The sequence below is a fragment of the Panthera pardus genome, unplaced genomic scaffold (genome assembly GCF_024362965.1).
Source record: "Panthera pardus isolate Hobbes unplaced genomic scaffold, ASM2436296v1 HiC_scaffold_12, whole genome shotgun sequence".
NCBI classification, from domain to species: Eukaryota; Metazoa; Chordata; class Mammalia; order Carnivora; family Felidae; genus Panthera; species Panthera pardus.
Window position 1 is genome coordinate 29,400,542 of NW_026526677.1, and position 10,006 is coordinate 29,410,547.

Below are 10,006 nucleotides of genomic sequence, written 5' to 3' on the forward strand. Positions count from 1 at the left end.
CGGGCTCTGGTTACCGCGGGCGCTGCGCTCGCTGTCTCGGTGGGAAGCTTGTGGACGTCAGGGGAGGCTGGCCGCTGAGCGCCAGGGAGAGCAGCGCCAGGCCACTCTCCTGCCTCGGGACAGCCCAAGCCCGGCGCCAGAAGTTTCTCCGAAGTGCGTCAGGGAAGGGACAACCCTAAACTTAGGCTACCTGGTGGTTCTGCGGAGCGAAACTTCCGAAAGTCCAGCTCCAAGCGGCCACAGACTCCGAAGCGGGCTTAGGCATGCCATAGGAGCGCTGGCCCGGGGAGGTCTCTGCGTCAGGCCGGGGCTCGCCCCTCACTCCCACTCGTGCCCTGACGCCCCCTCTCTAGACCTTTGAGAGGCACCTTCGGAGGACGTTTGTATCTCGGGCACCCGTGACAGGTGCTTGGGATCACTGTCCAGAGGGGGGGCGGGGGGGCCCTGCCCACCTTGCCTGAGAAGCAAGGGAGTGAGGGAAGTGGCCAACCGGCCGTGCGCCTTACCTGGGCCTTGGTTCTCTCCTCCGCGGTTTCCTTTCTCCGGAGCTGGGCGGCAAGCAGGTTGCCCGCTTCGCAGTGGGAAGTGGACCTTCTCCTCCAGTCATAAATCAAACCCCGTCATCCTCGGGCCTCCTCCCTCATTAGAGATGTTTATTGGAGATCGTGTTTATTCGGCTGTCACGGCGAGAAAACGCAGTGACATAATTACCTCTGACCAGAGTTCTCTCCCCGCGCCCAGGGCGAGACTGAGACCTCCTCTGTCGCCTTCTCACTCCTGTGCCCTCCTTGATCGGAGGGCGTATGTGGTTGGCTTGTCCAGTTTTTCTTAGACCCTCTCATATAATTTGGATTATTGAATGAGTTACTATTCAAATTTCCCCAGGGCCTGGGCGTTTATTTATTTATTTTAGAATATGAAAGGAAAACCGAAGGAACCTAACGCCCCTCCGGGGCAGAAGGGGGCAGAGCGGGAGAGACGGAAGGAGAGTCCCTCTCGCTGCGCTGCGCAAACTTTCCGGCCCGCCCGGCTGCTACGCTAGGGGCCCAGACGCCACCCGGAGCCAGAGGCGGCCTGAGCAGTGGGGAGCCGACCGGGAGGGATGGATGCGGATATTGCTGGTGGTGTTTGTTGTTTTATTTTTCATTCTTTCTCCTCTCCGGAGGAATCTCAGACTTCGGGGTCCCAGGTGGAGGATTCTTGAACTCTCCCCCGCGGAACTCCGCGGAGCCAACCCGCAGCTTCACCCCCCCTCCGCCCCCCCCCCCCCCCCCCCCCCCGCCTCTTGGCTACGCCGGGCTTCGGTTCCCTCCCCCCACCCCTACTCTCCCACCCCCCACGTCTCCGGCGTTAGCCAGGTTTGTAAGTCACCATCTGCAAGTCAGAGTTAGAAAGTGATGAAAAGCGCCGAATTGTTCTCTAATTGAAAATACTTTTTTTTTTTTTTTGTGACCGCACCGACAAATATCTGGGATCCCAGCTTTTGATCCCTCGCTGCCGCCTCTGCTCCAATCGCTAATAAAACTCGCATTGAGCCCCTTAGTGCCTTGATTAACAGGCAGATTAACTCTTACTGGGGTGGGGAACAGCTTGTCCCAATCAATGTCATTTTAAAAGCCCGATACGCTTAGCTCCGGTTCCCTGGCTGCTCGAGCGAGCCAGCCATGACATTTGCTCCCTCCCCCTTCCCCAGCCTCAAATCCCCCAGCAAAGCCCCCAGTTCCCAGCTCGCTTGTTCCCCGCTACACTCCTGGACAAATTGCAGGACTCAGTCCCTGGCGTTTAAAACAAGCAGGTGTTTTAAGTGGGAATCTCCTGGGAGAAGGGACTGAGGTGGCCTTGGCTTGCTTTTCGTTTGAAGCTGAACTCTTCTTGCCGCTTGAGAGAGGAGGTTACAGGCAACGGAGAGACGGGGAACCGTCCAGGGTGATGAAATGGAAAGCAAACTTTCCTGAGAATCCTATTTGCAAAAATCGGAGAGTGCCACTGCTTTGCAAGTATTCTACACACCAGGAGTTTTAAAACCGGCCCCTATCTGGACAACAGCAGTAGGGTCCGGGAAGCAAAGGCTTGGGAGTCCCACCTGCGTACAAGCTGTAGGGATTTCTTCGCTGGGAGACCCAGTTGGATAATGCTTTTTAAAAAGTATTTTTCTGGGGGGAAGGAGGAGAGAGAGACTCTTGCCGCCTAATGTGAATGAAAGAAGACTGAACCCAGAGAGCGCCTTGACACACTTGTCATTTGGCAAGAGGTGAGGAAGGGCCAGAGCACCGCGGCTTTCCGTAGCCGAGCGTGGTCGCAGCCTGGAGGCGCCACCCTGCCGGCTCCCGGCTACCCCTGGCTTTCCGGCGGTCTGGGCTCAGCGAGGCTGCTGGGTGAGCTGGAGACCCGCAGGATGCCGGAGAGAGGAGAGGGAGAAAGAGCTCGAGTGAAGGAGGCACCCGAACTGGGTGGCAGGGGTGGGCGCCTTTGCCTTTCACGCTGGTTTGCCCTGTTTCGTCAGCTTGGCTATCCTGGGAACCCACCTTCCTAGGGCCTGCAGAGAGAGAGAGAAAGTCCTTTGAGGCTCTGCAAAGTGAGCAGGTGTCTGCGGAGACTTTCCTCCTTCAGAGAAAAGCTCGTCTCCACCCTTCCCCGTGCGCCAGCACCGTACTTCTGCTTGGCGGTGGAAAGCGGCAGTTCAGAGGTGTCGCGACACCGGGTGGGAGATTCTTGGTTCTGAAGTCGACAGCCGAATGCGCATCTCTCAAGCACTGGACACGTCTTTGCCTTGCCAGGGGCCGGCTCTGGACCGAAAACCTGGGGAGTGGGTACAGGCAAAAACACCAGGGACTGCTGGGGGTGAGATGCTGCCCGATCTCACACTTGTGCGCCAATACTGGTCGGAGGCTGCGGGCACTCTCAGGGAGCTGCGATCCCCCAGCGTGACTCCCTCGGCACGGATTGCCTCCCCTACCCTGTTGGATGACCCCGGCGGCCCCTGCGGGAAGAGGCCGAAAAGACGTCCTTCTCCGGCGCCAAGGGGCGGGAGGGGGTGGGGGGTGGGTGCAGGAGTACCTGGCGAGAGGCGGGAAAAGACGACACTGAAACGGAAAGCGCGATTTCCCCCGCCCTGGAGGGCAGCAAGTGGGCCTCGGTCCCGTTGAAAGCCGCAATTAAAATGGCGACCTGAGAGTTGTCTCAATTTTGCATACACCTCTGGCCCAGGCGTGCTGCACCTTCGTCCCAGCTCCGCGCGCCGCCACCAGAACGGGTACTTCGCAGAGGGCGCGAGACGCCCCACCAAGTAGAACAGCACTCGCACCCTCCTTGAGATTGCAGAGACTCTCTCCTCCGGGGAGACCAGGAAATCTCGCTCTCCAACCCTCTCTCCTTAAACTTTGAAAACTCTGCCTCCCTTTGGGCTGAGCTCCCCCCCAAATATTGACACATTGGAAGCAGCCAAGTCCTTTTTGTTTCTTGTTTGTGCAGAGGGGTTTGCAAGAGTCCTCCCCTAGCCCCCACCCCCACCCAATGACGTCAGCGGCATTCACTCCCGTCTCCTGGCCTGTTATGATTTTTTTGTTGTTAAAACTTTTCTCCGAGGTGAGATGGGGGTTGAGGAGTGGGAGAAGGAGCTAATTCAAAGAGCCAGTGCCCTGGGGGGGAAATAGCAACAAGATTATGGCTGCTTCTTTCCGACGCAAAGCTTAAGAAGGTGCTAATCCACTCGGTCGCTAATTGAAAGGTTGTAAAAATGATATTCGCCTCCAGTTCGGACAGTCTCTGGGCCTCATCCCCCCCCCCCCGCCCCCTTTGCCTATGGCCAATGGACTTGAGTTCAAGCTTCTTTAACGCTTGTTTGAGAAGTAAAAAGGGAGAGAAAAGGTACGCAGATTCCTGCTGGTCTGGGACCTGGGCCCGATGCCCCACTTCCCGGGATCCTCCTAAAGTCGCGGTCCTACGAAATCTCGCACTGGAGAGGCCACTGACCCCAGCGCCCGGCACCGCCTCCTTCGCCTCTGGCCTGGGTTTTCTCCCGGAATTGAGTGCTCCTGGGATGCGTGCGGGAAGGGCCATCCCCAGGCGGAGAGAGTCAGCGAGTTGTGCAACCCCAACCTGGTCCGGGCGGTGGAGGCCTCCGTTCCTTCGGAGCTCTGCCCCGGCTCCTTGGTCGAGGCGTTAGTGGGTCCAGACTGGGGAGAAGAGTGTGAGGCCCACACTAGGCCGGCGGCTCAAGGCAGCCTGCAGCGTCCTTACGTTCCAGCTCCCAGGGAAGGCTGCCACAACGCCTGTCTGCCGCGAGTTCGGGGTGCACAGTTCGTTGATGAGCTCTGACTTTCAGCACTTCTCCTAAGTCAAGAGGAGTCAAGTGTACCCAGCGTGGCTTCGTTTCAGCCTCCCTGCCTCAGCTATGCCATCCCCATTCTCTTTTGCTGGGTCCTGGGGTGTGTCCCCCATCCCAAATCTTCCACTTCCCTGCCACTTGGGCAGCAAGCTCCGAGAGAACTCCAGACTTCGCAGGAGTAGACAGCCGCTCCCTCCCCTGTCACCTTAACTGCAAGCGCCAAGGGGCGCCTTTGGAGTGTACTGAGGTGTGTCCTAATCGTCCGGCATTCAACAAATGGACTTCTGGTGTGTGGTCAGAAGAGAACAGCCATTTGCTTACTTTCCTCCCGGTTTTCTGGCAACAGCTGAAGGGGAGCTGCCTTCTGGGACTGAGCAGACCCAGGAGAGGGAATTTCGGTGTGGAGACACACGCATCACACACAGATAACCAGTGGAACACATCGACACACGCTGACACACGGACATCACTGGCGAAGACACACACACACGACTCTTCCCCAGCATTGGTCATCTTCCCCCAACCCAGGCCTCCACAACCCCTCCTCCCCTCTCGTCTCCCCCTGGTGTCCCCTCCTCTCAGGCTCCTGGAAAAGCAGCCGCACTTAGTCAACAAATGGCACGTGGGAGAAGTTGGTGAGTGTTTGGTAAGGACTCTTCAGGGCTTTTCACAAGAACCCTCTGTACACAAAGTAAGTGGCGTGTTTGCTCGGGCCTCTCCAGCCGGGGCTGTGCCTCCGCTCCGCTGCGCACCGCGGCTTCCGAAAGGAGAAAGGACTGAAGAAAGGGCCGGGGTAGCAAGAGTGGGGGAATGGGCAGGCCCAGGAGGCCTAGACTAGGGAGGCCGCCGGGCGTCGCCTAGTTCCCAGCCAGGCGGCCTCCTTTCGGCCTAGGCTTCGCCTTGGCCTCCGTCGGAGTGTTGCTGCCGGGACCCAGTGTCGTTCACTCCCCTTTTCTCTTCTTCTTCCCAGAGGCCAGGTGGGCTAAGGCGCGGCCGCTGCTGAGCTCCGCGTCCCAGCGCCCTAGCGGGGATGGGGTAGGGCGGGAGGAGAGGGCGGGCGGGGGCGGGGCGGCAGGCCGCGCTGCGCTGGAGTTGGCAAGAAAGGGCTTCGAGAAGCTGCAGAAACTTGCTCCCTCCACGAACTGAGAGTCCTGCGCCCAGCTCAGGGGTGTGGGGGGGGGGGGGGGCGCGACCCGCAGCCCAGCGGCCTTCGCTCGACCCCTCAAGTTCGTGGCCACAGTGCGGGCAGCGCTGACTCCCGGAGCGCTAGGAGCTTAGAGATGTCGGCGAGCGCCAGCTCCAGAGCCCGGGCTCGGGGGCCCAGCGCCGGGGAGAGAAGCCGGGACCCACCATCCGAGCCGAAAACAAGTGTATTCATATTCAAACAAACGGACCAATTGCACCAGGCGGGGAGAGGGAGCATCCAATCGGCTGGCGCGAGGCCCCGGCGCTGCTTTGCATAAAGCAATATTTTGTGTGGGAGCGAGCGGTGCATTTGCATGTTGCGGAGTGATTAGTGGGTTTGAAAAGCGAACCGTGGCTCGGCCTCATTTCCCGCTCTGGTTCAGGCGCAGGAGGAAGTGTTTTGCTGGAGGATGATGACAGAGGTCAGGCTTCGCTAATGGGCCAGTGAGGAGCGGTGGAGGCGAGGCCGGGCGCCGGCACACACACATTAACACACTTGAGCCATCACCAATCAGCATAGGTGTGCTGGCTGCAGCCACTTCCCTCACCCACACTCTTTATCTCTCACTCTCCAGCCGCTGACAGCCCATTTTATTGTCAATCTCTGTCTCCTTCCCAGGGATCTGAGAATTGCTCTCACACACCAAACCAGCAGCGTCCGTGGAGAAAACTCTCACCAGCAACTCCTTTAAAATACCGTCATTGCAAACCATTGTGGTCTTTAAGCAACAACAACAGCAAAAAAAAAAAAAAAAAAAAGCACCCCAACCAACCAAAACTCTTGACAGGAGCTTTGACGAAAGAGGATGCCTCATAAAGGTGAGTCCGCTTCTTTCTTCTTGCTTCATTTTAATTGCAATATTCAGGCAGGTCGCCCCTTTCCTCCCTCCTTCCTTCCTCCCTCTGGCCGGTCCCCTCCCCCACTGCTACGCCGGGAGAGTTGGGCCGGAGAAGTTTCCACGCAGGAGCCCAAACTTTCTACTTCCAGCGAAAGCCCGCGTCGGAGGGCGACAGCCGGCGAGCGGGAGCGGCGCAGGGCTAGGGGCAGGCGGCCGGCTCAGCCCCAGCGCCAGCGCCAGCACGGGCTAGGCTCGCTGGAAGAACCGAGGCTCCGGGCGCAGCAGCAGCCGCGGCTGCCGACCCCAGCGTCGCCAAATGCCCCCGGCCGGCTGCAGAGGACGAAGAGGCTCTGCGGTGCCCCAGGCCCGGGATCGGCTTCGGAGACCGGGCGCCGCCGGCTGCTTTGTCCAGCCGAGGGCCCAGCGAGCGCGCACAGAGCGACCGTGTGCAGGGAGCGCCGAAGAGCCAGCTCGCCGCTCTGCCGCCCGCCCGCCCTCCGGCTTTGTGCGGCGCTCCACTCGGGCACAGAAGAGTCCGCGGGCACTCGAGCGCCGAGGGGCACCGCGCCCGCCGCCAGCCAGAGCAGTCTTTCGGCGAGGCAGCCACACGCTGGAGGCAGAGAGAAAGAGCGAGTGAGCGTGAGCCGAGAAGGAAGCCACCAGGCCAAGGCGGTCGAACGCGCGCTCCGAGAGAGCTCAGAGCCGAGCGGCAGGATTGTCAGCTTCCATCAAGCCCCCGGGCTCTTGCCCCCAACTTGAGCGCAGAGCTCGGAACTTGAAAACTCTCTGCTCCCCAGGCTTCCCCCAACCATCGCCCTGGCCCAGCGAAAGCTGGGGCTTCCCTATCCTCCAGCTCCCAGGCTCGGTGGGTATTTTTCCTTGTCTTCCTCTGACAAAGCTACAACCCGGTGTTGCCATTTCAACAAGTTTCAAGGTGGAAAGGTGGATTGCTTTAAAAAAAAAAATCCAAATCTCCTGATTTTTTTTCTTTGTGAGGACTCAAAAAGAAAAAAAAAATCAATATGAAAGCATTGGCTTTCCCCTTCGTCTGATCACATTCTCTCCCAGCTAATTAGTCTGAGTAATTTGAGAGCTTTTCGATTCTAAGACCCCAGGAGGAAAAGTGTCTTTTCAAAGTTCATAAAGTTGTTGCCTCTTTCCTTGTGCAGATTTTCCAGTCTCCCTGGATCATAATAGCCCTGAATTTTAGCAAGTGTAATTGGGGGAAAATGGAGTTGAATTTCAAGTGGAAATGCTTTCTTTTTCGAGTGCTTAAACTCAGCCCTCCAGTCTTGAGTGATTTCTAGAAAGTTTAAAAACAAAGTGAACGTGGTTTCTTTTTTTCTTTTTCTTTTTTTTTCTCATACTCTCTAAAGCTTCCTAAGCCATTTTGGACGTTTAACTCGAACTTGGGAAGGTTTGAGGAGGGGGTGGGAGCAGAAAATGAAATGAAAAGCAAAGAGCTTGAAAGCCTGGTGAGTTTACCAAGGACAAATAATAGTTGTTGCCGTTGACATTACATTTTTTATAGCCGGCGACCTTTGCAAACGTCTGAAGGCAATTTGATTAGTTGTTATCTTATTTGGCCCTAGAGAGTGAAACTTTGTCATCTTAATTGCTAATTACTCTTTGGCTGGGGGCCGGTAGGGACGAAAAGTGAGCTCTCTTCTTCACCCCAGCTAAGGAATTTGAGGATGGATTTTGAGAATTAAGTGATTAAAAGAACTGCTTTTGAAAGCTGAGGCTTGAGTTGGGGATGGGGGTGACAGTGGCCCAGTGGCCTAGAGGACCAAGGCCCCATTGGACTCTGAAGCATCTGAAGACTCTTCCCCCCCGCCCCCCCCCCCCCCCCAGTGGGTCTCTGACTAGGTTAGGGCTGTAGAAAGCCTAGGGCTGAGCTGGGGGACACTGGCTGCAACTAGGGTTCTAGCCTCTCCAGCCACCACTGCTTCTGGGTGTCAGTGTCGCCAGCTTCCCCGGTCGCTTTTGCACTAAATGTTAGCGATTACTTAAGTAATTAAGTAGCTTCTTAGCTCAGATAGACGTGGGAATGGAGCAGAACTGGAACTTGAGATGCTTCCACCTTCCCAGTTGCTTCAAAAACTAATCGGCTGGGCCTCTCTGGAATCAGCTAGTGAATTTTTTTTTTTTTTTTTTAATGGCTTCAAGGATGTATGGGCCAGGAGGGGGGCATTCAGTTGTGGTTGAGTACAGTGTGGGTTATAGAGAGGAATTCGGGAAGTTTTACCCCTTCTAGGAGAAGCCCACCTCCCCTCTCCCTGCCTGCTACTATTCTGCAGTTTTGGAGTCCCACTTTGAGGGGGAGCACATTCTTCAAGAAGTTGGGGTTTCTCCTGCCTGTCCTAGATCTGACTGTGGCTGTGGGGACTGAGAGACAGGAGGAAGGCCCTGGGAGCCAACCCAGCTAGAGGTAACTAGGTAACACTCTCCTCTCTCCAATTTTACCAGACCACATTCAGAAGCTAGGTAAATTCCTCCTCTTAAGTTTATTTTTATGGATTTAAGCTGCCTCCCAGCTAGTTAATAAATTAGACCATGAATGGCCTTGAAGAGAAAAAATGTGCTTCTTGGAATTCTTTGCTTGTAGGCAGGCAAAATTAATAATCACAATAAGAAAACAGAAAACAGAATGAATATTTTAGTTTTTTTTTCTTTAAACAGGGAGAAATAATGCTGTGACTATTTAATTATTTTACTTCTTTTTTTTTTTTTCCTGCAAACCTCTTGAATAGGTTCTTTATTGTAACTCTCTCTTCCCAATTGAGCTCCCCACGGTGCCGTTGTATCTTTTTACAGCCCCTAACAACTCACACCAGTAGCACAATTACCTCCAGATATTTATAACAAGAAATTACTTTTCTATTTTCTCCCCCCCCTCCTTCTTCTTAGGGTAAGGCAGGGAGGGGGTGGTGGAGGGCGAACCTTGGGGGACCCGCACTGGGTCAGGACTTACAAAGCTAGAAGTGTCCCTCTGTTCCCTTTTGTGGGTTGGTGGGTTGTTGGTACATTTGGTTGGAAGCTGTGTTGCTGGTTAGGGAGACTCAGTTTTGCTCTTTGGGTTTGGGGAGAGCTGGAGAATAGAAGCCATTGTTCGCTGCCTGTAGGCTTTGTCGACCACGCTCACCCCCTCCTGTTCGTACTTTTTAAAGCAGTGAGGCGAGGTAGACAGCGTGTGTCACAGTACAGTAAAAGGGGGGAAGATCTAAACACCAAAAGAGAAGTTAATCACAATAAGTGAGGTTTGGGGGGGAAAAGTTGGGCTTGCTACTTTCAAAGTCCCAGAAAGGCTGGGAGGAGGGTGGAGTGGGGACCTGACCGGGAAGCTTTGAGGGAGAGAGTGGAAGATGAAGGGGTAACCAGAGTTGGGATCTGGGAGACTTGGAGCCACTAGGATGGTGAAGTTCCTTAAGGAAGGAGTATGGGCTCTGCAGCCCTTCTGATCTTCCCTAGTCTGCACCCAAAGGCACCCTGAAGTTCTGAGATCCCCCTTCCCCTCACCTCTGAACTTCAGGTATTAGTCTTTGGCCTCGATTCCTAATGCCACTGTTTCTCTGGTGCTCCCCTTTCCCTTGAACTGGTTCTTGATATTTTTGCAAAATGGTTCCCCGACTTGTCAGATTCTCCAATTCTCCCA

General features: G+C 55.6%; 1 protein-coding gene across 1 annotated transcript; it reads right to left on the minus strand.

Annotated features, from left to right (window-relative positions):
- Positions 1 to 1,776: 1,776 nt before the first annotated feature.
- Positions 1,777 to 4,059, minus strand: LOC128776242 (uncharacterized). Its single transcript, XM_053900615.1, has 3 exons — positions 3,872 to 4,059; positions 2,654 to 3,057; positions 1,777 to 2,536 (listed from the first exon to the last, which is right to left on the minus strand). Exons 1-3 carry the CDS (start codon positions 4,057 to 4,059, stop codon positions 2,238 to 2,240), a joined length of 891 nt encoding a protein of 296 aa, XP_053756590.1. The 3' UTR covers positions 1,777 to 2,237.
- Positions 4,060 to 10,006: the final 5,947 nt, after the last annotated feature.

What these genes read in the sequence shown, in the direction of transcription:
- LOC128776242 (XM_053900615.1), bottom strand. Translation starts at nt 4,059, where the DNA reads ATGGCCCTTCCCGCACGCATCCCAGGAGCACTCAATTCCGGGAGAAAA. An exon ending in CCAGACCAGCAGGAATCTGC is followed by an intron (nt 3,058 to 3,871) that starts GTACCTTTTCTC and finishes GCCTCTCGCCAG; the next exon opens with GTACTCCTGCACCCACCCCC. An exon ending in CTTTCCACCGCCAAGCAGAA is followed by an intron (nt 2,537 to 2,653) that starts GTACGGTGCTGG and finishes CTCTCTCTGCAG; the next exon opens with GCCCTAGGAAGGTGGGTTCC.